At 33.5% G+C, this 27,884-nt stretch overlaps 1 protein-coding gene across 2 annotated transcripts in view; it reads left to right on the top strand.

The window, feature by feature from the left end:
- The window catches only part of LOC126891866 (choline transporter-like protein 2), a 132,955-nt gene that overhangs the window by 49,779 nt on the left and 55,292 nt on the right, over nucleotides 1-27,884 (top strand). For both annotated transcript variants that reach the window (XM_050661192.1, XM_050661193.1), the window contains exons 6-8: nucleotides 3,637-3,758; nucleotides 18,218-18,326; nucleotides 21,285-21,510. In XM_050661192.1, coding sequence (XP_050517149.1) covers nucleotides 3,637-3,758; nucleotides 18,218-18,326; nucleotides 21,285-21,510 — 457 coding nt within the window. The remainder of the gene's footprint in view (nucleotides 1-3,636; nucleotides 3,759-18,217; nucleotides 18,327-21,284; nucleotides 21,511-27,884) is intronic.

Genomic DNA, 27,884 nt, shown 5'->3' with positions numbered 1-27,884 from the left:
AATAATTTTGATTTTTTGTTTTCCTCTATGACAAAAATTTGTTAAGATATGGCTATTCAAAATTTGCATAGGTACACTCGTGATTAATGACTAGTTCAAGCCCTGTTAACTACAGCCTTTTCAAAAATAAGCACTTTGAACCGATGCAACTTCAGATCAATATAAACAATACATAAGTAAAGTAGCTTGTGGTGAAGAGGTAACGATTAATTTTATTTGTGGTGCTAATTAGGGGGTAATTTTCACGATTTTTTTACGAAAAAAAAAGGGTTTAACATTATTTTGAGTGTAACTTACTTATTTTGATGTTAAAAACTTAAAAAAATTTGATGTGAAGACTTTAACATTTTGATGTTAAAAAAAATAAAAATAACGATTCTTTTAAACACTTTAAAAGAGTTAAAATGAATTTTTCCGAATAAGTGTTTATTTTTTTTGGTTATGTCACGTTGAAAAATTCGATTTGGAATTTGACGAACAAGAACCTACTTATCATTAGCTCCAACTCTGCTTCTACTGGGTCTACAGACTTCATATTATGAAGTATACACTATATATATTATATACGACATTTTTTGTCAATTTTTTATAAGCTATATTTTAGCTTAGAATATCTTTTTCAATAAAATACGTACTTTTTGAGTTATTTGTGAAAAACCGTCTAAAAACCTGTTTTTTTTTATTGAAAATTGAACATATTTAACTTGGAAATAACTCGAAAAGTATTGACTGTGATAGTGATAAAGTGATGAGTGAAAAAACTCAATAGAACAAAAGTTGCTTAAAGTTAGATATTTTATCCAATTCCGGATTTTTTTGAACGTATGTTTTCATCTCCGAGCAGGGGTGAAACTCACATCCAGGGCAAATCACACATCGACACAATAGCACTTTTTTCTTTGACATGTTAGCTATGGTACCTATGCCAAATTTCATGTCAATCCAAGTGGTTCTTTAAAATTCGGAGGTTTTGCAATATTTGACCGTGGGTGAATGGACTATGAATATAACTTCTAAAGTTCAGTTTTTCTTTTATTTTAAGTGCCTACCTACATACCTACCGTAAAAAAATACATAAAAAACCTGATTCAAAATGCCTTAAGGGGCGGCAAAATCTTTTTTTGCACACAGGCGCCAGTAACCTTCTACGGGGGCTGCACGCCGTGCGGGAAAGTGCAACTTTCGGAAACGAAATGGGTGCGGGATAGTGGCTGATTTAGCACGGCCATAGAAAAAATATTTTTTAACATTTTCTCTGCGATAAAATTGAAAATTCAAGTTTGTGTTAAAATGCAATACATTTTAATAAATATAAATTTAATGAAACAATTCTAAATAGATACCATATTTAGATCACAAAGTTCCAAAAGTACGGATTTTACATAAAACGTAAAAAGTATTTACAAGTTTTTAGTATTTTCTTTACAATTTCTCATCACATTTTCTCACCTTTTAAACCTTCCTTGGACTTCTACAAACTAAAAATGATTTAAAATCTAAATTAGCTAATTCAATTAAGTCATTCTGGTGCTTTTATAAAAAAGATATAACAAAACAAAATGACGTTTATTAAACGTCATTTAATGTTTACAAATCGAAACCGTACCGGACAGACTGTGTGACTTGTCGCATTAGGATTTTGTAAGATTAGATATCAAAAATATGTATGTAACATTTTTGTTTTATATCCACAAGGAAGAATTTCCTGTAGCTCGCTGTATACCATTAATTACAAGTAAAGGGCCTAGCCGGGTAAGATGATGAAAAGTGCCCCCAACTCGATTCGAATTCCATATAGGTCATTGTTTAGCATATACATATAGTGAAACTAACTTTCTGAAATTTTTAGCCCCCTAGGTGGTCACGCGACCCCCCTAGAGCCTAATTAGGCTTTTTAAGTTTTTATTTTTTATCTCATCCGCATCGAGAACTAGCGAAAAACTTTAAATAAAAAAGTTGTAAGATTTAAAAAGTTCGGTCCGAAAATTTTTTTTTTTAATTCTTGGCGGGAAATTTAAATTTTAGAACGATTTTAAAATTTTAAATGAGTATAAAAAAAAATAACTAAAACATTCGTTGTCACGAAAAAAATATATAAGGTGTATTTTTGCATAATGTTTCACCCTGAATTTTTTCAAGTTTTTAAAATTGATGAAACGCACCTTTAAAAATAAAAAACCACATTTTTTCGGTTTTTTTTTTCGTTTGTTGATACAATTTTATACATATTTTTCAAAAAAGGTAACACCGTTACTGGAGTAGGTAAAAAACTGAAAAATAATTGGGGTTTGCTTAATAAAAATTTTTTGTAACGCCATCCATTTTCAAGATACAGGGCGTTGAAGAAACCAAAATTTTACACATCTTTTACGATTTTGCCGAAACTACTAGCAACATTCTAATAAAACTTGGCGGGTTTTAAGAGGTAGTTATTGTGCATTTTTTGACATACAATAAAGGCTTTGATATTCATCATTGGCGCGCTTAGGGGTAATGGTCTGAACTTTTCAAAGAAAAAAAGATAGTACGCCACTGATATACATCAAATTAACAATCATTTTTGAATTCCTTGTTCGATTTGAGATAAAAAAAACTATCTTCTCATTTTTTCATACGAGGCGCCGTTTGGCTGCAAAAAATAAAATATCTTAACGCTTCCAAAGTATTCGAATTAGTTTTTATAATGGATGTACGAGTTTATGCAGATGTAGAAACTACTAATACATAGTAGAATTTTATTTCATAGAAGTTCGAATACTTTGTAAGGGTTAAGATGTTTTATTTTTTGAATAAAAATGGCGCGTCGTATGAAAAAGTAGGAAGATAGATTTTTTGTCACAAATTGAACGAAGAATTCAAAAACGATTGTTAATAATTGTTAATAATTTGAAATAATATTTTTGACATATTATGTCAGTGGCGTACTATCTTTTTTCTTTAAAAAGTTCAGACCATTACCCCTATGCGCGCCAATGATAAATATGAAATGTTGCCAGTAGTTTCGGCAAAATCGTAAAAAATGTGTAAAATTTTGTTTCCTTCAGCGCCCTGTATCTTGAAAATGGAAGGCATTATAAGAAATTTTTATTAAGCAAACCCCAATTATTTTTCAGCTTTTTTACCTATTCTAGTGACGGTGTTACCTTTTTTGTGACCTATATGGAATTCGAATCGACTTGGGGACACTTTTCATCATCTTACCCGGCTAGGCTCTTTAATAAAAAATTCGTTTTAGTAGAAGGTAATGTACATATTAATTTAAAAAGCCCCTAAAAGGGCTACAAATATAAAAACAAAACGTTTTTGCTCTGTGACAAGAGCATCATCAGTGTTACAAGAAAATGCTGAGCCACCCAAAAATACTAAGGTTAAAACGTTTTAAAAATGGACTAAATGTCTTATAAATGTGTATAAATAATTAAATCCACAGGATGGATATAATTAATATGGATATGACATACGACTCCCATACGTGGTACGTGGGTTGCTAGGTCAGCATGTTCTTGTAACACTGATTATGCTCCTGTTACCGAGCGAAAACGTTTTGTTTTTATATTTGTAGCCCTTTTAGGGGCTTTTTAAATTAATATACCTTTTACCAAGACGAATGTTTCATTAAATTTATTTTTGTTTTAGTTATCCAGGTAACGGTGCGTACTGTACTAAGATTACATCAAGTGATGATTTTGGGGATGGCCTATCTGATTACTTAAACAAACATGCTGGGACAATTGTATTCGCATGTTTTCTATCACTAGGTAAGTTGAAACGCAAGAGTTATAATAATTAACCTAAATTATATTAATAATATTATTATGCCTCATTTCTGTTGTGTATTGAAGTGTGAAATGCGAAGTAACCGTGATAAAGTTCAGTTTTATGGGTTACCACCAGTGCTACATTTTAAGCATAAAACTGAACCAAAAAAGCTATCATATTAGAGGAAAAAAATAATAGTTAAATGCTGTAAAATGTCCTATAAAAATACTAAATACCTAAATATGTCCATGTTGGACTACTGGCTTGGAAAACTGGCTCAACCGTAGGTTAACTCAGATCCCTTGAGGGAAAGTGGACCTATATTATTTATTTTGCCAATCTTTTGCTTATACCAACTAGCAACATCTGTATTGTCTGCCAGCAACTTTCTATTCACACATGTTTATTTATACACTGCTTGAAATTAAATAAAGTCGTTCAAGTACTTCTACAACTAAAAACTACACAAATAACCCAGTAAATGAACGGGAACTACGGCGATACCGTGTAATTTTCAGGGGCAACTCCGAATTGCATGAAAATTTGGATTTAGATTCTACTTACCCTCTACTTCAAAGGTGATACTGTGCCGTTGGTTGCTTTTACTTGGGGAGTGACAGTCACCCCTTCTTGGGGTGAAAAACATACGTTCAAAATAAAACCGGAAATGGATAAATTGACTGATTTTAAGCAGCTTTTGTTCTATAGAGTTTTTTTTATGTAAGTCAATACTTTTCGAGTTATTTGCGATTGAAAATGTTTACTTTTCGACAAAAAAAACTACGTTTTCAGACGGTTTTTCGCAAATTACTCAGAAAGTAAATATTTGATGGAAAAACCTATCCTTAGCAAATGTGTAGTTTATAAAAAATCGAAAAAAATAGTGTTTCAGTAAAGTCTATCAATCGAGTAAAAACAAAGTTGTAGCTCATGAAAAATACGCTCTTATTCGTCAAATTCCAAATCGAATAATTCAACGCGAAATCACCGAAGAGAGAAGCGTTTTTCGGGAAAAACTCATTTAAACTTTTTTAAAGTGTTTAAAAAACTTTATTTTAATTGTTTATAAAAGTCTCTAGCATTAAAAATAAGCGAGTTACGCTGAAAATAAAGTTGGCCCTCTTTTTTTGGTAAAAAAATCATGAAAATCTCCCCGAGTTTACCTCCCCAAATGAAATTAATTGCTAACGCTTTACAAACAATTTACTTACTTATCTATTTTTTATATGATCTGTCAGTCTCACCGGTTTAAAGTGCTTATTTTTGAAAGGGTTATAGTTGAAAAAGCTGGAAACGGGTCACTAATCACGAGTGTATGCAAAATTTTGAACAGCCATATCTTAACCAATTTTTGTCTAACGGAAAACAAAATGAAACTAGCATATTTACAATAGCAAAACCTATATTTTTTTACTCTTCAAGATTTTTCTTATCACTAATACTTTTTAAGTTATTTTGAAAAATGGAAATTTTCCAAAAATTTTTAGAAATTTTTTTTTACTCTAAAACCAAATTTTTTCAAAATAAGCTCTTTAAACCAATCAAACTTACAGATCATATAAACAATACACACACAGTTAAAATAAACGGTAAATCGGTAACAATTAATTTTATTTAGGGTGCTAAATAGAGGGAGGTTTTCACGATTTTTTTTTATCAAAAAAAGGGGCAACTTTTTTTCAGTGTAACTCGTTTATTTTTGATGCTAGAAACTTTTGTAAAAAACAAGTGTAAAGATACTTTAAAAATGTTAATAAGCTTTTCCCGAAAAGTGCTTAATTTTTCCGTGATTTCGCGTTGAATCATTTGATTTGGAATTTGACGAATAAGAGCGTATTTTTCAGCTATGAGCTACAACTTTACTTTTACTTAATTTATAATCTTTACTGATACACCATTTTTTTATAAGCTACACTTTTGCTAAGAACATTTTTTTCGATATCATATTTACTTTTTGAGTTATTTGTGAAAAACGGTCTGAAAACGTAGTTTTTTGTCCAAAAATCAACATTTTCAGTTGCGAATAACTCGAAAAGTATTGACTACCGTAAAAAACTTTATAGAATGGAAGTTGCTTATATACTGTCCATTTGTCCATTTCCGGGCTAATTTTAAACACGCGTTTTTCACCCCCCGAGAAGGGGTAACTGTCACCCCCAAGTAAAAGCAACCAACGGCACAGTTTTAACTTTGAAGTGGAAGGTAAGTGGAACCTAAATCCAAATTTTCATGCAATTCGGAGTTGCCCCTGAAAATTGTAGCAGATGGATTTCTACTACAATATTTTATAAAAAATATCCATTAATTTTAATCCTATCCCAAGAAAAATATTAATTTTTCTAATATATTTTGCGAGTTTATATATCTTTAAAATTTCCTAAGCCGCTCCTGTTCGCATTGTAAAGGTTAGGAAATTTCCTATTTATTTGTGTAGCAATAACCAACTACGTAGATTGTTATTGAAAACATCCATTATTCGAGAATGAATCCTCTAAAAGGTTCAGTGTTTTTCCTTTAAGTTTTGAGCGCTAAAAATCCCATGTTATTATTGGTCTGCATTTTGAAAGATCCTTGAGTTGTAGTTGAGGATTGGTCAATAGTTTTGGCCGAACGATCGAGAAGAAATGCATCGTTTGGACGCGAGAGAGACGTGACGATGTAAAGTTAGTTCTAAAAGTACATCAGCTCTGTAAGCATCTTTTTGTTAGAACTCAAAAAGTCGCACTTTGCCGGCCAAAATGGTTTTCTTCTTATAGTAAAAGAACTAATGGATTTCTAACATGTCAAGGAATATAATGACAATAGTTTCACGGCATTTTAATGGATATATTATTGTGAAACAGTTCTATTGTTATGCAGTTTGATTTGCCGGTAAAAGAAGTGCGTGGTTTCCTGGTTCCTGTCCTTTATGTAGCTGTTGCTATTTTTATGATGTTTTGATTTGTTCATGTTCCAGTAAGAAATGCCCAGATGATATTATTTGGTATCGATTTTATCCAGTTTTGTAATGATTTGAATATCTTCCCCTCCCAGCCCCGTCTGAATGGAAAATTTTGAAGTTCCAAGTGTTGTGACATGGATTTTTGTTTTAACAAGGTATGATAATATTTATTTTAAATAATTCACAAGTGGATATTATTGGTAAAGGTTTTACATAATTAAAAATGTTTGTTTTCAACATGGAAAATATATTATGTAAAGTAAATATTAGATGGCAGTGACATTTGACAGCCATGTCAAATTTTTGTTTTGGTACACTGCTAAAAATAAGGTTAAAAATTGTAAAATCATGTATTTTGTTATTATTATTCATTTCTGGTTTGAGAATGTGTCTATTCTCAATAAAAATAAAAAGGTATTAAGGTTTAAATAAACATTATAAAATGTACACATCTTTATTTCTGTAACCTCTTTATTTAAGAAAATTATTAACAGATATCTAATACAAGTGAATAAGTTTTAGAACAGAAGAAAATATAATGGCATAGAAGCCAAATGATGATAATTTGTAGCCCACTATAACCCCAATGAGGAATCTACGATGAATGTCCCCCAGTTGCTTTCCAGTAAGTACTCGATATGAGAATTTGAGGATTTTTCAAACGGCGTCCCAATTTGTTTAAATAGTAGGAAAGTCCTCAAGTCTGTGTAAGTATCCTTTGCTTATTTGGTTATGTAGTTTAGTCTTCTTTAAACCCTCCTACCCCTCCCAACGAATCTACGACCTGCCACCGCACAAAAAATGAGCTGCCGTTCGCATGAAGGTTTGCGTGTCTGTTCCTTCTGCTAGCCCCATTTCGACTCCCCAGTATCTCTATAGATAGTCTTTCCTTGATCCCATTAGAGCAGACAGGTAAAACGCTTCAACTGGCACCCAACGTGTGAGGCCGATTCATTTTTCTGCCTCCTTCAGTATCCAGTTGTTGTCTTGTCCAGTTGAACGCTTCAAATTGCGCCCAACGTGTGGGGCTCAAAATGCATCAACTGGCACCCAACGTGTGAGGCCGATTCATTTTTCTGCCTCCTTCAGTATCCAGTTGTTGTCTTGTCCAGTAAAACGCATCAAATTGCGCCCAACGTGTGTGGCTCGACTCATTTTTGGCCTCCTTCCGGCTCCAGTTGTATGTAAAATGCATCAAATGGCCCCGGCAACGTGGGGCCTGTACTTTTTTTGGCCTCCCTCAGACCCCATTTGCATGTTCCCACTACCATGTCCTTTTAGCCTCCTTTCGGTCTCATTTGTACTACAACTGTTAGGCAGTGCCCGTCTTGGGTAGCCGATCTCGGTTTGTGATGCAGGTGTTTCCGATAACATGGAAGCTCGACTCGTGTCATGTTTTGTACGCCCATTGTTACAGGTCTAGCTTGTAGACATGTTCAACTAGTAGTTAGCCTATCTACTAGTCCCCAATATCTTTAGCCACCCCCCCACTTAGTGTTACGCTTGTAATACTTGTAACGTACACCCTGAAGTTTGACCCGAGTAAATATCGCCCAAGTCTTCCCATGTAGTTTAGCCCAGATTCCTCTTGTCTTGCCCCCAGAAACTGTTTCATGTCTGTTAGTGCCCCCGAAACTGTTTCAGTCTGTTAGTCCCCATGAAAGAGCCCAATTTTGTAGTTTTTGTTGCAAAAGTTAATAATTTTTCCAAAGAGGTGTAAGTAAGTACACATTTTGTTGTGATGTTGATTTGGTCGTGCTGTTGATTGTATGGGCATGTACCATTTCATACATCATAGTGTATTTAACTTGTAACCCCATATGTATACTGGTATTGTATGTATCGTAGAACAGAATTGTATGTTATTTTAGCGTACTAACTGTATTGTATTGATATTGTACCCATGATGAAAGCATTGAATTGATTTTTTTGAAAGTATTGATGAAATATATAGACAAACAGTTGAATAAAAAAGTAACGTAAAATTTTTTTGAAAATTTTGATTAAAAGTAACGTTAAATATTTTGAATATTGAATCCAATTATGAAGTATAACAGTATGTTGTATTTTTTGCATGTATTCCTATAGATCAACAGTTTTTTACAGAATAACCGTTTTTTGTGATTATTGATTTGGTCATTTGAGTAGATGTGTAATGTTGTTGGTATGGTCCGTGTATGAGTTTAGTCCCGTATAGTCTGTGTGAGAGAAGTTACCCCTTGTAGAAGTCACCCCGTGAAGAAGTGAAGAGGGAAACCGTGGAGAGGCCCCCCACTTCTGTGTTTTTTTCAAGCAGCCAGGAGAAAAGCTGTCACTTTTAGATTTGAAGATAGCGTTCTCTGTCGACACTGTTTGAGAATAACTGTCTTGAAGTGTAGAAGTTAGCCCCTGAAAAAGCCCCCCCCTTGTCTGTGTTGCCCCTTGTTTTTTTTTTTTTTGACTAATCTATCTTTGTAGGTGTCAAAAGGATGCCAGAGGTTAGTTAAAAAGAGCCCGTGAAGTAGTAGTTGAAGTCTCCCCCCCAGTGAAGTAGTTGAAGTCCCCCCGTGAATGAAGTATGTCTTTTTGTATCTGACATGTCACAAGTGTAATACTCGTGATGAAGGAAGTGTTGTTCAGCTATCTGTGAACACTTTCATTAGTAGTCGGAGCAAGAAATGTCTTATCCCGTGTGAGCTCATATAGGAACCAAATTTCAATATTGTTTGTGTTTGTAAGCCCCTGAGTATATCTAGAAGTCAAAAAGTATGTTGTTGTCTGTTTGTTTGTCTATCCCTGTTTTGTCTGGAAGTTTTAGAGCCCATTGTCTGTTGTCCCGTGTTGTCTATTAGCCCGTGTTGTCTATTAGCCCGTGTTGTCTATTAGCCCGTGTTGTCTATTAGCCTGTGTTGTCTGTTAGCCCGTGTCCGTGCTGGAGTTTGATTTTTTTTGGCGAATAGTTAGTTGACCTCTCTTCTCTTTGTTGATTGAAAGTAGGCCAAGAGCAGAAGCTGTGACAAGGCTGGTGAGGTTAGGATCTGGCCGCGTTGAGTACAGGTGAAGCTTGCTTTCGGTCAATAAGTGGAAGCGGTTGTTCGTCAGAACTGTCATACTTTCCAATGTCCCTTTGGTCTTCCCCTTGCGTGTTGCTTTCACCCCCTGTTTTGAAAAAGTAGCCCCCCGTTTTGAAAAATAAAGTCCACCCCCAGTCTTGAGAAATGAAATGCCCCCAGTTTTGAAAAGTAAGTCTATCCCCAGTCTTGAAAAGTAAAGCCCAACCCCCCTGTCTTGAAAAATGAAGTCTATCCCCTGTTTCGAAAAGTGAAGTGTAGCCCTGTTTTGAAAATGAAGTCTTTCCCCAGCTTGTGATTTGAAAATGAGAGAGTTGTCTAGTGAACGTTCATGAAAGGTTCTTATGTCCTGGATTGGACTGTTGATTGAAAACGTAATGATGTAGTGTTCTCTATATCATATGTTGCGTTCATTTCCCTTAGTCTTGTTTAAAAAGTTTGATATCCTGTTTGAACCCAGTATACTAGTCTTTTTGGTCTTTTGTTGTTGTCACACATACCCCCTCCCCCTTGTTAGTCTTGTTTTGATTTTAGCCCTTGTTGTTGTCATATACCCCTTTGTCTAGCCCTGTCTTGTTTGAATGAGTTGTTGAAGTAAGTTGTTGGTGAGATTTTGTCTCACTGAGGTGTTTAGACTGGATTGTCTAAATCCTCGTTTTGCAGAACCGTTGCCGAAATGTCCCGTGAAACTCGCTAGGTGTTAGCAGAGTTTGGGCAGATGTTTATCTGTCAAACATCAACTTTTTAGTTTTTGTGAACCGCTCGCGGTTAGGCAACGAGGTGACAAGGCTGTGTCTGCCCTGGTATGTCACTTGTGTTACTGCTGTGGATGTCAGCGAGGTCCACACAGGGCACAAGTTTAGTTTCTTTCCCAAGGCACAGAAACTCTTGTCACCTACAGTTCTTTGTAGAGTCAAGAAACATTTAAGTCTACTCGACTTTAAAGAGTCTGGCGATTGATGGCACGCTAGCCCAATCCCTAACGACTTTTTTGTTTTGTTTAATCCCCATTAGCCATTATTTAAATATTTTGGTATTGTTGTCCTGTCACACCCAAGAAGTCAATGTTGGATTTTTGTAGTTATCGAAAACTGAATTGGTAATCCAGTTTCCTCTCTTCCGAGGAGGCTATTGTAGCAGATGGATTTCTACTACAATATTTTATAAAAAATATCCATTAATTTTAATCCTATCCCAAGAAAAATATTAATTTTTCTAATATATTTTGCGAGTTTATATATCTTTAAAATTTCCAAGCCGCTCCTGTTCGCATTGTAAAGGTTAGGAAATTTCCTATTTATTTGTGTAGCAATAACCAACTACGTAGATTGTTATTGAAAACATCCATTATTCGAGAATGAATCCTCTAAAAGGTTCAGTGTTTTTCCTTTAAGTTTTGAGCGCTAAAAATCCCATGTTATTATTGGTCTGCATTTTGAAAGATCCTTGAGTTGTAGTTGACGATTGGTCAATACTTTTGGCGGAACGATCGAGAAGAAATGCATCGTTTGGACGCGAGAGAGACGTGACGATGTAAAGCCAGTTCTAAAAGTACATCACTTCAGTAAACATCTTTTTGTTAGAACTCAACCAACAGACTCGTAGAAAGTCGCACTTTGCCGGCAAAATGGTTTTATTTTTATGGTAAAAGAAGTGAAAGACTGGCAGTTTGCCCAGTAAATGTCAACGAATATAATGACAATAGTTTCACGGCATTTTAATGGATATATTATTGTGAAACAGTTCTATTGTTATGCAGTTAGATTTGCCGGTGGTATAAAAAAGAAGTGCGTGGTTTCCTGGTTCCTGTCCTTTATGTAGCTGTTGCTATTTTTATGATATATGGATTTGTTCATGTTCCAGTAAGAAATGCCCGGATGATATTATTTGGTATCGATTTTATCCAGTTTAGTAATGATTTGAATATCTTCCCTCCCTCCAATCTCGAATGGAAAGTTTTGAAGTTCCAAGTGTTGTGACATGGATTTTTGTTTTAACAAGGTATGATAATATTTATTTTAAATAATTCACAAGTGGATATTATTGGTAAAGGTTTTACATAATTAAAAATGTTTGTTTTCAACATGGAAAATATATTATGTAAAGTAAATATTAGATGGCAGTGACATTTGACAGCCATGTCAAATTTTTGTTTTGGTACACTGCTAAAAATAAGGTTAAAAATTGTAAAATCATGTATTTTGTTATTATTATTCATTTCTGGTTTGAGAATGTGTCTATTCTCAATAAAAATAAAAAGGTATTAAGGTTTAAATAAACATTATAAAATGTACACATCTTTATTTCTGTAACCTCTTTATTTAAGAAAATTATTAACAGATATCTAATACAAGTGAATAAGTTTTAGAACAGAAGAAAATATAATGGCATAGAAGCCAAATGATGATAATTTGTAGCCCACTATAACCCCAATGAGGAATCTACGATGAATGTCCCCCAGTTGCTTTCCAGTAAGTACTCGATATGAGAATTTGAGGATTTTTCAAACGGCGTCCCAATTTGTTTAAATAGTAGGAAAGTCCTCAAGTCTGTGTAAGTATCCTTTGCTTATTTGGTTATGTAGTTTAGTCTTCTTTAAACCCTCCTACCCCTCCCAACGAATCTACGACCTGCCACCGCACAAAAAATGAGCTGCCGTTCGCATGAAGGTTTGCGTGTCTGTTCCTTCTGCTAGCCCCATTTCGACTCCCCAGTATCTCTATAGATAGTCTTTCCTTGATCCCATTAGAGCAGACAGGTAAAACGCTTCAACTGGCACCCAACGTGTGAGGCCGATTCATTTTTCTGCCTCCTTCAGTATCCAGTTGTTGTCTTGTCCAGTTGAACGCTTCAAAATTACACTCCAAAACTTGTTGAAACTGTGCCGTTGGTTGCTTTTACTTGGGGGTGACAGTTACCCCTTCTCGGGGGGTGAAAAACGCGTGTTAAATGCGGAAAAAGAACAAGAGGAAGACCGAAGCTGAGATATTTAGAACAAATAGAAAATGATATAAAAACCTTAAAAATAAAAAACTGGAGAAAAAAAGCACGAAACAGATCAGAGTGGAGAAGAATCCTGGAACAGGCCAAGACCCAAAAAAGGGCTGTCGAGCCAATGATGATGATGATGACCTGCGGCTTTTCAAAACTATTTAAAAAGTCACTATAATTATAAATTTGATTTTATTTCTGTCCTCACAACAATAAAAACTAATATATACAATATTTTTGTTTACCGATAACCTCCATATTGAACAATTATTGACAGATCATTTCAACACCCAATCAGAGCCCGTATAACGACTAATACCATACTGTCGGTGTGCGCAGGCGCGCAGATTAATAAAATTTCACCCTCAATGAAATCGCGCCTAAAGAAGTATAACTTCAAAAACGTAGGTACTTTATATTATTTATTTTTAACATATGTACGCACACTTATTATTTAATTGATTTATTACAGTTACAATAATTTATATCACACACTACAACGTCTAGTTTATACAGAGTGGGCCAAAGAAAAGAGTCCACCTCGATATTTGGCAGTATTTATTAGATTTTAAGGAAATAACGAAACAGGTCGATTTCTGATCTAAGGGGGACACATTTTTACGGTACATACATCTGTCATTTGTCAACCCCCTCCCTTCCACTTCCCCCACCCCTTATTATTAAATAGGGAGTAGGGGTTGTGTACTAGCTCATTTGAAAGTTATTCAATTCTCTATTTAGTAATACAAACATTAACATAATTATTTATACAGGGTGCCCCAAAAAAATGTTTTAAATTAAATTAATTGGCACAAAAAGAAGAATTTATGTAATTTATTTAATTCAAAATACATTCTACTGCTGTCACAAACAGAAAAAATGGTTTTTAAAAAATAAACATTGCTTTTTTCTTAATTTCAATGTTCAAGCTGCCACCCATCTGCCTCTTGGTAGGTTGAATATTGAATTTAAGCAACAATCAAATAAACATTTTCTTTCTGTTTTCTGTCAGCAGTAGAATGTATTTTGAGTTAAATAAATTACATACATTCTTCTTTTTGTGTCAATTAATTTAATTCAAAATAATTTTTCTTGGACACCCTGTATAAATAATTATGTTAATGTTTGTATTACTAAATAGAGAATTGAATAACCTTTCAAATGAGCTAGCACACGAGCCCTATTCCCTATCTAAAAATAAGGGGTGAGGGATGTGGACGGGAGGGGGTTGACAAATGACAGATGTATGTACCGTAAAAATGTGTCCCCCTTAGATCAAAAATCGACCTGTTTCGTCATTTTCTTAAAATCTAATAAATACTGCCAAATATCGAGGTGGACACTTTTATTTAACCCATCTGTATATGTATATACAGAGTGGGCCAAAGAAAAGAGTCCACCTCTATATTTGGCAGTACAGTGGAACCCCGATAAGTCGGCCCCCGATAACCCGGAACTCCGGCTAACCCGGAGCGATTTTTATCGCATTCTATTTAAACATTTCAACAATAAAAATGTATGTAATATAATATTTGAGAGATAATGGGTATTTGTGTAATTTGAACTACATATACCATAGTAAAAATGACTCATGGCACACCACATTAATTTTCGTGTTATCGAAAACAACAGGCACCTGTAGTATCCTTTATTTATTTGAAACTGTCTTAGCATTGTTTAGAAAAGTCTATTAAAATTCTTTTTTTAACAATGGTCTTAGTCATCACTGTTATTAAATAACATAACATCAGAGACGGTATTGTGTGTAGTAAAGTCGTATTGTTCGCTTCTGTTCTGTAATCGTTCGTAAATCTATTCAGATTTTGCGTTTGCGTGTTTTTTGTCTATAAGGGCAACAAAACGTAAAAATGTTGTAGTGACAATGGAAAAGAAACTAGAAGCATTAAGTAGAATTGATAAAGGCGAATCTTGCAGCATTATAATATAGTGTCGGTAGTCGGTACATCTACAGTATCGGATTGGAAGAAAAATAGAACTAAAATCGAAAAATTTTTTTTTTCAAAATGATAACAAAAGACAGTTTGGACAATCGGTGCAAAGCTAATAAAGCTAAGAATGAGACTCTTGACGACGCTTTGCATGTGTGGTTTTGTGTGGAATGCGATCGTGGTTTACCAGTGTCTGTGTGACAATAATAATGGTAGGGGAGCCCAAGCGGGGATTTTTGCAGTCACTCGAGCGCGTCAGATTAGCATATGGTGAGAAACCTGGTACCCTGCAGATGTACCTCTACCATATATTGGCTCTTAACACAGGGGAGTTCGTTAAGGGGGGCCCGAAAAAAAAAAATCTATCCTTAAAAAAACTCGAAATTGTCAGATTAAGATAAGGTAACTTAAGTACATGCAAAATAGTGTACATTTCAAAAATCTGACGATTTGAGCCGGGCGTAAGGAAATGGGTGAGTCCCAAAATTTCACAAGAAAAAAGCGAATATTTCGCGAAATGAATGACAGATCGAAAAACTAGAAAATATGTGCTCAATATTTTTTAAAAATCTATCGAATGATACCAAACACGACTGTCCATGGAGAGGGGTGGGGGAAATTTAATATTTTAAATACGAATCCCGCGATATTTCGCGAAATGAACATCAGATCGAAAAACTGAAAAATACACTTATTCAATATTTTTGAAAAATCTGTCGAATGGCACCAAACACGACCCCCATGGATGTGGGGTGGGGGGTTACTTTAAAATCTTAAATAGGAACCCTAATTTTTTATTGCAGATTTGGATTCCTTACGTAAAAATAAGTAACTTTTATTCGAAACATTTTTTCGAATTATGGATAGATGTCGCTATAATCGGAAAAAAACGATTGTTGGAAATGGAAAATTAAATTAAAAAATAGCAAGCGCCCACTAAAATGGCAAATTTTACTTAACTTTTTTTGGTTCTAGGACCTACTCTTTACAACCCAATAGGTCCCCAAAGCGCTCGAGTGACTGCACATTTAGCATACTTTGCTCCCCTACCATAACGGAGTTTATCTGTAAGCATACCATATTTTATTAATTTTTACCATTTTCTCCGGCTAACCCGGATTTTCGATAACCCGGATCGGCCGCGGTCCCGATTAATCCGAATTAACGGGGTTCCACTGTATTTATTTCGTGGCAGTTTCGTCATTTGCTAAAATCTAATAAATACTGCCAAATATCGAGGTGGACTCTTTTCTTTGGCCCACTCTGTATATACATATACGAAACAGGTCGATTTTTGATCTAAGGGGGACACATTTTTACGGTATATACATCTGTCATTTGTCAACCCCCTCCCTTCCACATCACCCACCCCTTACTTTTAAATAGGGCATAGAGTTTGTGTGTTAGCTTATTTGAAAGGTTATTCAATTCTCAGTTATTTAAATTTAAAGCCCTAGGGCGTTTTATCATACTTAACTGACTTCGAAATTATGTCATTATTTGTTAAATAATATACCAGTCGGACATTAAAGTTAATAACAAAAATTGTAGCCAACTTTAAGCTTCACATTTAAAAATTAATTAGAATGTTACAGGGTGTTCAATAACGTGGCAGACCAAACTTGTTTTTTTAAATGAATCACCCTGTATTTTATTTTATATTCGAAATCTTAACTTCTCCATTACAAAAATATAAAGGTTTGTTATGATATCCATGGTATGTATTTACAAAGTTATAACCAATTTTATATGAAAATCGTAACAAGTTCAACTCACTGTATAAATAAAAATAAGCACAAAACCAATGGATTATTGATGCCATATTTTTTTATTTATTGTCAAAATTTTCATAAATGATTGATATTGCTAATTTTATTTATATTGAATAAAGGGTGAGTCAAAACGCAAGTATATTATTTTCTTAGTAATTTTAAATCGAACACCCTGTATTTTATATCAATATCGAAAATTATCGTTACCGTACTTTAAGTTTTATATAACATTCCCTATATCTAAAATTATTTTTGGAGATAGTTTTATTTTTCAGAGCAAATTATTAATTACGGGTCTAAATCTTTCCAAATTTTTAAGTACGCCATGACTGAATTGTCTAAAACTGACAATTTACGATTACTGATTATCAATCTGGTAATAAATGTAACAGTGTAGAAAATAAAGAAAGAAAAATAATTTATTTAGTAATAAATTTTACAAAAAAAACACAACCGCAACATATAACATTTTTGAAACAATTAAAATATGTAAGTGTAACAAATAATGTAAGAAAAATAATTTATTAGTTATAAATTTTACAAAAAAAAAAAACATAAACACAAAATACAACATTTTGTGAAAACAATTATTAAAAACTACTTTTGTATGTAAATGTGTAACAATGTAACAAATCAAGAAAGAAAAATAATTTATCAGTAAAAAATTTTACAAAACAAACATGAACACGAAATACAACATTTGAAAAAAATTAAAAGCTACTTTTAATAAAATATTTTAAATATTCAAATACATAAGTTGTTCAATATGACCTCCTTACACAGTCATTGAATGAGTTACTTACACTACGAAGCAGTTGTAAATTAACACTTCGAAATACACTTTGTATTCTATTTTTCATCTCATATATTGTTGTTGGAGGCATTTTATAACCTTCATTCTAAAAGTAACCCCAAAAAACAGTCCAGTTTATTAAATGCTATACTTTAAATGCTATACTATAAAATGGACGTTGCTGGTCCATTGAAAAATGAAAATATCTCGAAAACTAATAAATTTAGACATAAGGAACGTTGTATACAAATTAAAGTACGGTAATGGTACTTTTCAATACTTATATAAAATACCATTTAAAACTACTGAGAAAATAATGTACTTGCGTTTTAACTCACCCTGTATTAGGTATAAAGAAAATTAGAAATATTAATCATTTTTAAAAATTTTGACAATAATTAAAAAAATATGGCATCAATAAACCATTGCCGTTGTGCTAATTTTTATTTATACAGGGAGTTGAACTTGTTACGATTTTCATATAAAATTGGTTATTATAACTTTGTAACTACCCTATATAATATAACATACCCAACCCTCATATTTTTGTGATGAAGAAGTTAACAGCATCTCGAGTATAAAATAAAATAGAGGGTGTTCCATTATAAAAAAAAACATCAGTTTGGTCTGCGACTATGTTATCGAACACCCTGTAACATTCTAAGTAATTTTTAATGTGAAGCCTAAAGTTGGCTACAATTTCTGTTATTAACTTTTATCTCTATATATTACTATAACGGATCTACGGAGCTTTACCCCACTAATCAATCACCCTGTAGTCCTACCTTGCTTCTCGCAAACCGTAGAAAAATCTCGAAACAAATTAAACCGTTCGGCGAAGAATCTGAAGGCCAAACTTCTTCCTTACAAACTTCCAGAACGACACGGAACGTATACCGTTAGGTCTGGCGCCTCGTTATGACTAGGAGACTGGTAGACGTAACAACTTCTCTTTGTTTTAGGTGTTGGATTGATAATGTTGTTCCTGTTTAAATCCGCTACAGATGTAGTTGTTTGGGTCGGTCTAGTAGGAGCTCTATTTTCTGGAACCATTTTTGTACTGCGGACATGGTAAGCATGACATACTATTGTTTTATATAAAAATACTAAATCGCTCTGTAAAAATTTACAAAAGGAAGAAAAATATATTTTTAAAATATTAAATATGGTAGGGGAGCCCAAGCGGGGATTTTTGCAGTTACTCGAGCGCATCAGATTATCACATGGGGAGAAACCCTGTACCCTGTAAATCTATCTCTACCATATATTGGCTCTTAATACAGAGTAGTTCGTTAAGGGGAGTCCGAAAAATCTACCCTTAGAAAAACTCGAAATCGTCAGATTAAGATAAGGCAAGTTAAGTACATGCAAGACAGTGTATAGTTATTTCAAAAATCTGACGATTTGAGCGGGGCGTAAGGAAATAGGCAAGTCACAAAGTTTCACAAAAAAAGCGAATATTTCGCGAAATGAACATCAGATCGAAAAACTAAAAAATACGTGTTCAATATTTTTCAAAAATCTTTCACATGATACTAAACACGACTCCCCCGGAGTGGGGTGGGGGTATATTTAAAATTTTAAATACGAACTCCGCGATATTTCGCGAAATGAACATCAGATCGAACAACTGAAAAATACACATATTCAATATTTTTGAAAAATCTATCGATGGACACCAAACACAGGGTGGAGGGTTACTTTAAACTCTTAAATATGATTAAAAAATGAATAACCATTTTCAGTTTCGTTGCAACACGAAACTACAGCCGCATCATTATTCTATTCAATCAGAGAGTGCAGCAAGCACCTCTACCGGTTTCGAAACTTATTAGTCTCTCATCAGGAGGCACATATTCTCTCTGACCCAACTAGGACAAACCCCGGCGTGCAGTTACGGATTGCATCGAACGAAATGGCAGGGATGCCCTAGCGGCAACTGCTCCTTAAACAGGAATACTTAATGCTTGTTAAATAGGAGTCTCCATTTTTTATTGCAGATTTGGATTCCTTACGTAAGTACGGGATCCGAATATAGGTCGATCTGTACCCATCTGCTTGCCGGATGAAACATTGTTTTTATTAAATTTCATACATAGACAAATATTTCTAGCATGGGTTGCCTATCAAAATCGTGTCATAGTTAAACTTAAGAGGGGCCGTAGGGGTTGAAATCAATATTTCAAGCACATTTTTTTGAAAGCTAAAATTATTTTATTTTTAAATTAAATAGGCATATTTAGTACAATTCGTAGATTATTCAAGAAAAAATTCAAGGAAAAATACTGAAAAATAAGCCAACAATTACAATTTTTTAAAGATACATCACAAAACAATGAATTTTAAGTTGGACATCAGAACCAGTACAGGCGCTAGTGTATAAGGCGCCCACCTGCAAAACTAGCATAGGCGCCCTTCGGTTTCTTTTAAATTAGTATTTTGTATAGCACCAGCAGAAAAAAAGCTCATTTTGGCGCCCCCTAAACAGGGGCGCCCGCCTGCAGTGCATCCCTTGCAGGCCCGTTATCGCCGGCCCTGATCATAACTCATCATTGGATATTGGTAAACAAAAAACTCAAAAATATTTTATTAACTTATGAGTTTTTCGAGATAACGCTGTCAAGATTTTTTAGTTTTATCGAATTTTGACTTTTTGATATCACTCAGAAGTCAAAACAACGAATTTTTTTTTTGCAAAAAAGGAATGTTTAAAGAAAATATATACAAAATTCCAGGTGGGTTCGTCAAGTAGATTTGAGTTACAATGTCTACAGTCTTTGAAAAAAGCAGTTTTGAGAAAAACGCATTTAAAGTATTGTTAACTTTTATTTTCAATTTTTTTTTGTCTGTCAAATCGTAAAGTGATGCACACCGGAATATGTTCTTGAATCGTGGAGTAATTTACAAACGAAAATGAGAACAGCTGTTGACCGTTTCTCACTACGCTCAAGAGCGTTGGCGCGAACTTGCTGCAAAGCAAGTCGAAGGTAGGGAGGTAGAGAGATGGTGTTGAATATCCCTACCTTCCACTCGCTTTGCAGTAGATTCGCGCCAGCACGCTTGAGCGCAGTGAACAACGGTCAACAGCTGTTCTCATTTTCTTTTGTAAAGTACTCCGCGATTCAAAAAGATATTTCGGTGTGCATCATTTTACGATTTGACAGACAAAAATGAAATTGAAAATAAAAGTTGACAATACTTTAAACTCTCTTTCCTCAAAACTGCTTTTTTTCAAAGACTGTAGACATTGTAACTCAAAAACTACTTGACCGACAAACCTGGAATTTTGTATATAGCTATGTATTTTCTTTAGACATTCCTTGAGATAACGCTGTAGAGATATTTTTTGATTTATGCATATTTTTTGTTTAACAATAATAAATACGTTGATTTTCACACTTAAAAAAAAAATCGTTGTTTTGACTTACGAGTGATATCAAAAAGTCAAAAGTCGATAAAACTAAAAAGCTCGACAGCGTTACTTCGAAAAACTCATAAGCTAATAAAATATTTTTGAATTTTTTGTTTACCATAAGCTAATGATGAGTTCTGATGTCCGCCTCAAAATTCATTATACCGGGTGTTCACTAATATTTTCCCCCATTTTGTAAAGCCGAAACGCGTCCTTTCATATGTTTTTTAACAATAATAAATAACCTTGTGGTACATCTTCGAGTTTTTTGTAATTGGTTTATATATAAAAATTATAAAAATATTCATTTATTTATTTATTTTTCATAGAAATTTAGCCAATCGGTCCCCCCTCTTGACGATACTGGATCCGCCACTGTTACTGGTACTATATAGCCCAGTATTATTTCCAGCTACTAGCGGGAATAAAAAATATGAATACTTACCAATTTGTTTTATTTACAAAAAAAGGAAATCTGACGAATAGACAAAAAAAATTAAAAAAACAAGGCTGGAAGTGTTAAGGTCTGGATAAAAATACGTATGAGCCATCTACGTTGGATGGCACAAAACTCAAATAGTCACTTATTTATTTGTCTAATTTTCTTTTTATTTTAGGTACGTTTATTTCAATTTTCACCATGTAATGGAAGAAAGGATTGGTAACGTGAAGTACCTGAAAGAGGTGTTTCTATTTGCCGCTCTAGTTTATACTAGTTACATATCGATACAGTGGTTTCTGACTGTATTCCGTAACCAAAAGATACAATTAGTCATTAAGTTAATAAAGGAAGCTACAAAGGCCGCTTCTGATATGCCACAATTGTTTTTTATTCCAATAATTGTAAGTATTACAAATAATGTAAAAGATTTACAAATTATTTGGTATTATACACTCACCGGCACAATCAGTGGCGTAACAAACTCCGTCGGGGCCTCCCCGCAGAATTGGAAATGGGCCCCCTTTAAAAAATTACTAAATGCGACATGTGTAACAAATACCTACCTATATGTGCTACAGCCCAGTAAATCAACGTAAAATATGGCGATACCGTGTAATTTTCAATGTCACCACCGAAATGGTCAACTCAATACTTTCCGAGTTATTTATGAGTATAAATGTTTATTGTTCAACAAAAAAAACCACGTTTTTAGGCGATTTTTCGCAAATAGTTAAAAGAGTAAGTATTCGATCGAAAAGAATATTGTTAGCAAAAATGTACCTATCTAGCTTATAAAAAAAAAAAATGAAACAAAAATGAAATCTATCGACTCAGTAAAAGAAAAGTTGTGGCTCATGAAAAGTTTTTCTTATTCGTCAAATTCCAAATCAAATATTTACACGTGAAATAACCAAAAAAGGAAATACTTTTCGCGGAAACTCATTAGAACTTTTTTAAAGTGTTTAAAAGAAGCTTTATTTTTTACAAAAGTTTGTAAAAAGTTTGAAACTAATCATTATCGCCTTACAAATTACCTACTTAACTTTTTTATGTGACCTGTAGGTTTCACCGGTTCAAAGTGCTTATTTTTAAAAGGGTTTAATTGAAAGGGATTGAATGAGTGACTAATCACGAGTATATGCAAATTTTAAACAGCCATATCTTAACCAATTTTTGTCTTACAGAAAAAAAAAACAAAATAAAGCCAAAATATTTATAAAAGCAAGACCTACATTTCTTTACTGTTTGAGATTTTTCGTATCACTAATACTTTTTAGGTTATTTTAAAAAGGCATTTTTTTACTATGAAACCAAATTTTTTCTAAAATAAGAACTTCCAACCGGTCAAACTTACAGATCATCTAAACAATAAATATTTAAAGTAAATGGTAAAACGATAATGATACATTTTATTTGGGGTGAGAAATAGGGGCAGATTGTCACGATTTTTTTTTTAACCAAAAAAGTGGCCAGCTTTATTTTAAGCGTAACTTGTATATTTTTTTACTAGAAACTTTTATAAAAAAAATAAAAATAAAGCTTTTTTTTGAAACATTTAAAAAAAGTTTTAATGAGTTTTTCCCGAAAATTGCTTAATTTTTTGGTTATTTCAGGTTAAAATATTCGATTTGGAATTGGACGAATATTTTTCATGAGCTTCAACTATGCTTTTACTGTGTCGATAGACTTCATGAATAAGTACACCATTTTTTTGTATCTTAAAAGCTACATTTTTGCTACAAATATTTTTTCGATATCTAATCTTTAATTCGATAAATACTTATTTTTGAGTTATTTGCGAAAAACCCGTCTGAAAACGTTTTTTCCACCTCCCTCTACCGAAAGTATATTTTTCCGGACCTGATTGTAGGGAGCAAAGTTGTACTTTTCCTCCCTAGGGAGGAAAATATTTTTCCTCCCTAGGGAGGAAAAGTAAAAGTGACGTCATGGTATTTCATTCATGAAATATAACTTATTGACGCCCTGTATAAAATCTATTTTCTATTACGGAGTATCTATACATTTTAACGTTTATTTATAAAACATCCTGTATTTTGCAGAATGGTAAAAAACAGTAAATTGTTATTTTGATTTAACAATGTTTACATTAATAATTTGACTTATATTTGACAGTTGACAGTTATATTGTACCTACTTGTTGTTTTAGTTCTAATAAATTTTGTTGGTTAGTTACATAAATAAATTAAGTAAAAATGAAAAAATGACTTGTTATTTGAGGAAGGTGGAAAATCCATATGTATAACATGGGAGTAAAGTGCCTTTTCCTCCCTTGAATGATTACTGCCCTCCGCTACGCGTCGGGCAGTAAACTTCATTCTCGGGAGGAAAAGTTACACTTTCCTCCCTTATTATACAAATAGCTATTTTTTTGTTGAGAAATAAACCTTTTTACTCGCCAATGACTTGAAAAGTATTAACATAGATAAAGAAACTCTATAGAACAAAAGTTGCACAAAAGTAGTATAATTAGTCAATTTATACATTTCCGGACTTATTTTAAACGTATGTTTTTCACCCAAACGAGGAATGTCACCCCTGCAACTTTGCATAAATCCAACTTTGAAGTGGAGTGTAACTAGAACCTAAATCTAAATTGTCAGTAGTAATTACATACACAAGAGCTCTAAAATTCGATATTAATTTTAGAGATCGAGTGCAATTTGTTGCGATTATTTCATGAATAAAACTGTTTTTAAACCAAAATTTTATTGTAATTTATTTATGTAAGTACAAATTAGTACAATTAAACACACAGTTGTTATCAATATTTGACGGTTGAAAGTCATCACTTTTATAATTTTTAAAACATTAATTGTCATTAATGTCACTGAATGTATTTTTTCATGGCAACGAAGGGCATCTGACGTAATATACTTGACGACGGGAAGTTATCAGTAGTAATTGCACAAGAGCTCTGAAATTATTGAATTTTTCCCGAGTGACACTTTGACAGTTTTAATTTCACGAGCCGAAGGCGAGTGAAATTATGTCAAAGTGCCACGAGAGCAAAAATTCTATAATAATTTCAGAGATCGAGTGCAATTTGTTGCGATTATTTCATGAATAAAACTGTTTAAAACCAAAATTTTATTGTAATTTATTTATGTAAGTACAAATTAGTACCATTAAACACACAGTTTTTATAAATATTTGACGATTGAAAGTCATCACTTTTATAATTTTTAAAACATTAATTGTCATCAATGTCACTGAATGTATTTTTTCGTAGCAACGAAGGGCATCTGACGTAATATACTTAACGACTGGATATTATCAAAAATTATCACCTTAATTTGCATTTCTGTAGCTTTCTATTGGTCAGAATGTCCTATGAATGAAATAATCGGGTATAATATCACAAGAGAGTGAGAATAAATTGAAAATAATGCGACAGTTTTTCGAAAATTTGTTGTCTGGCAATGGACACGAGAGCCTGCAGGGTTCGAGTGGCTATTGCCCAATGACAACAAATTTGAGTAAAAATGAAGCATTATTTTCTTATTTATTCTTACTGTCGTGTGATCAAGAGGGAAAGATAGTCAGAAATCAAATTGATTACATTATCATTAATAGAAGGTTTAGAAACAGTATTACATCTGCAAAAACATACTTAAGTGCAGACGCAGCAACTAACCATAATCTGCTCTGTGCTGGATTCAAACTAAAACTAAAAAGAATAAAAGCCCCCCACAACGCAGAAGAAACCTAATATTCGACTCCTAAGAAATGCCGTAATAGCAGATGAGTTTGGAAATAAGATAAATCGTGAGATTAAAGAGCAGTTAGAAAGATCTGAACAAGAAAATATCGGTCAAAATCTAGATATCATGAATTCCGCCATGGTCACCATAGCAAACGAAGTTTTGAAACCAGAAAAAGACTCAATAAAGAAAAAGGATTGGATGATCGATAAAATACTAGACCTTATTCAACAAAGAAGAAATTGGAAAAACAAAGACGAGATTCGGTATAGAGTGATATATCGACAAATAAGGTACGAGGTTAAGCGAGCAAAAGAGGACTGGATGGAAAAAAGATGTCGTGAAATGGAAGAACTACAAAGAAAACATGACGAGTTTAATATACATAAAAAGCTTAAAGAAATTACCTACACTCAGAGAAAAAGAACTCCTCACTTTATGAGAAACTCCAAAGGTAAAATAATTCTCGACTTGGATGAAAAAAAGGAAGAATGGACTAACTATATAAAAGAGCTCTCCCTGGTTACGAGGCCACCACTTAACACCACAAAGTATACGAATACTGGTCCTAGCATTTTAAAAGCGGAAGTAGAGAAAGCCATCAAACAGAGCAAAAATGGGAAATCTCCAGGCCCTGACCAAGTACCATCAGACTGGCTCAAACTTCTGGATGACGACAATGTCTCACAACTAACAAACATTTATAACCATATATACGAGACTGGAATGATGCCACAGATATGGTTAGAGTCTACATTTATTCCACTCCCAAAAAAACCTAATACATCATCATGTAAAGACTTTAGACTAATTAGTCTCATGAGCCACTCTCTCAAGCTACTTCTTAAGATAATTCTTAATAGAATCAAGCAAAAATGTGAAGAGACAATGGGAAACAAACAATTCGGTTTCAGAGAAGGATTGGGAACAAGGGAAGCTTTGTTCTCAATGTTAACATTACTTCAACGATCATGGGAAGTACAGAAACCAATTTACGTCTGCTTTATAGATTTTGAGAAGGCGTTTGATAGAGTTCAACATGATAGGTTGTTTCAATATCTAGAAATGATTGGAATAGATGACAAAGATCTGAGACTTTTACAATATCTATATTGGAATCAAGAAGCTTCTATTCTGGTAGACGGCAAAGAAACAGACAAAATTTGCATTCAAAGAGGTGTCACACAGGGTTGTGTGTTATCCCCAACTTTGTTTAACGTATACTCAGAAATAATTTTTAATGAAGCCTTGGAAGGACAATGTGGAGTTCGAATCGGGGGTGAAACTATTAACAACATCAGATATGCAGACGACACCGCGATCATGGCTGAAAACATCGAAGATCTTCAATTCCTTATAGATCGAGTCACTAGAGAATGCTCCAATAACGGACTTAACATAAATGCAACAAAGACAAAGTTACTTGTGGTTAGTAAACAAGACGTCGGCCTTATGCAACTAATTGTCAGTGATGAATCAATAACAAAAGTTAACCATTTTAAATACCTAGGATGTTGGATAAACGAGACACTAAATCCGGATGAAGAAATTAAAACTCGTATAGAAATTGCAAGAGGAGCATTTATGAAACTTAGATCTATTCTGAGCAACTCTCAGCTGAACTTACAACTAAGAATCAAGTTCCTAAAATGTTATGTGTATCCTGTATTACTATATGGATGTGAAACCTGGATCATAAAGGTTAACATGATGAACAAATTAGAAGCCTTTGAGATGTGGTCATATCGTAGAATGCTCAGAATATCTTGGGTTCAACGCATTTCTAACAGAGAAGTCTTAAACAGATTAGGTCAAGGCGGTGACTTAATGAAGATGATAAAAAAGAGAAAACTTGAATATTTGGGGCATATAATGAGAGGTAGCAGATACAGGATGCTGCAGTTAATACTCAATGGAAAGATCGACGGAAAAAGAGGAATTGGTCTAAAGAAATATTCATGGCTCCGAAACCTTCGTCAATGGACTGGCTTATCGGCAGATCAATTGTTACATGCCGCACAAGATCGAGAAAGATATCGGCAAATTGTTATGGAAGCTACCCACGCCTAAAAATTTGGGCACGGTACTTAAAGAAGAAGAAGTCGTGTGATATTCGTAAGATTATTTTTTAATACGTATATTATGGATATTTTCTTAAATGTGACAGTTGTCAAAACTAGGAAACTGGTTGCCATTAAACAGAACAATGTACTTAAAAAATTCTATCGGTAATTTTCTACAGTAGATAATTCTCAGTATAATTTTAATCTGATTGGACAGAATTAAACACGTGGTCAAATATCGTACTATACGATTGGAAATTAAAATAATTAAAAAATAATCAGTTTAATTTTTATTTCTCTATTTTTCTATTGGTCAGAATCTCCTATGAATGAAATAATCAAGCAAATACGTCCGTCGTGACGCTGATAATTTCACTCCAAAACTGTCATTTACTGAGCTATTGGTGTATTCATGCATTGTTTATGACGACTTACATTATTCATCTTTACTGGTATAGAATAAAATAGAACAAAAATTACTAAATGATTACATTAGTATTATTCTATGAGATGAACAACTTTCTTCGTGCACACAACTTCATTTACAATGCTGCACTGCTTAAAAAACGTATGTATGCAAATAATATAACAACACATTTTTACATATCTTAGACAACAAGATGAGGTCCTTGATATATTGGTGCCCCGTAAGATTCATGCTGGGGGGCCTCTGCTACGCCTCTAGATAATTGTATCGAAATACTAAACGTAGGTAAAGATTGAAGAGAAAACCCGTTTATAGATTTAGAATATTGTTCTAAAATTCGGCAAATTGCAATTCTCAAATCTTTCAATAGTCACGTACAAAGCATTATAGTTTATTCTCGTCACCCATAAAAGTTCGTGAGACCGGAAAGGATTAAGTTTCTAGATATGAGATGATTCACTTGCCGAATACGCCTATTTAGAAATTTACGTTTTTAAAGTTAAACAAACAAAGTAAAATGATATACATACCTATGACAGATTTTTACATAATATCAGACGACA

Source organism: Diabrotica virgifera, chromosome 9 (genome assembly GCF_917563875.1).
Source record: "Diabrotica virgifera virgifera chromosome 9, PGI_DIABVI_V3a".
Lineage (NCBI taxonomy): Eukaryota > Metazoa > Arthropoda > Insecta > Coleoptera > Chrysomelidae > Diabrotica > Diabrotica virgifera.
The sequence above is the reverse complement of the archived record's forward strand: the minus strand, read 5'-3'. Positions and strand labels throughout refer to the sequence as shown.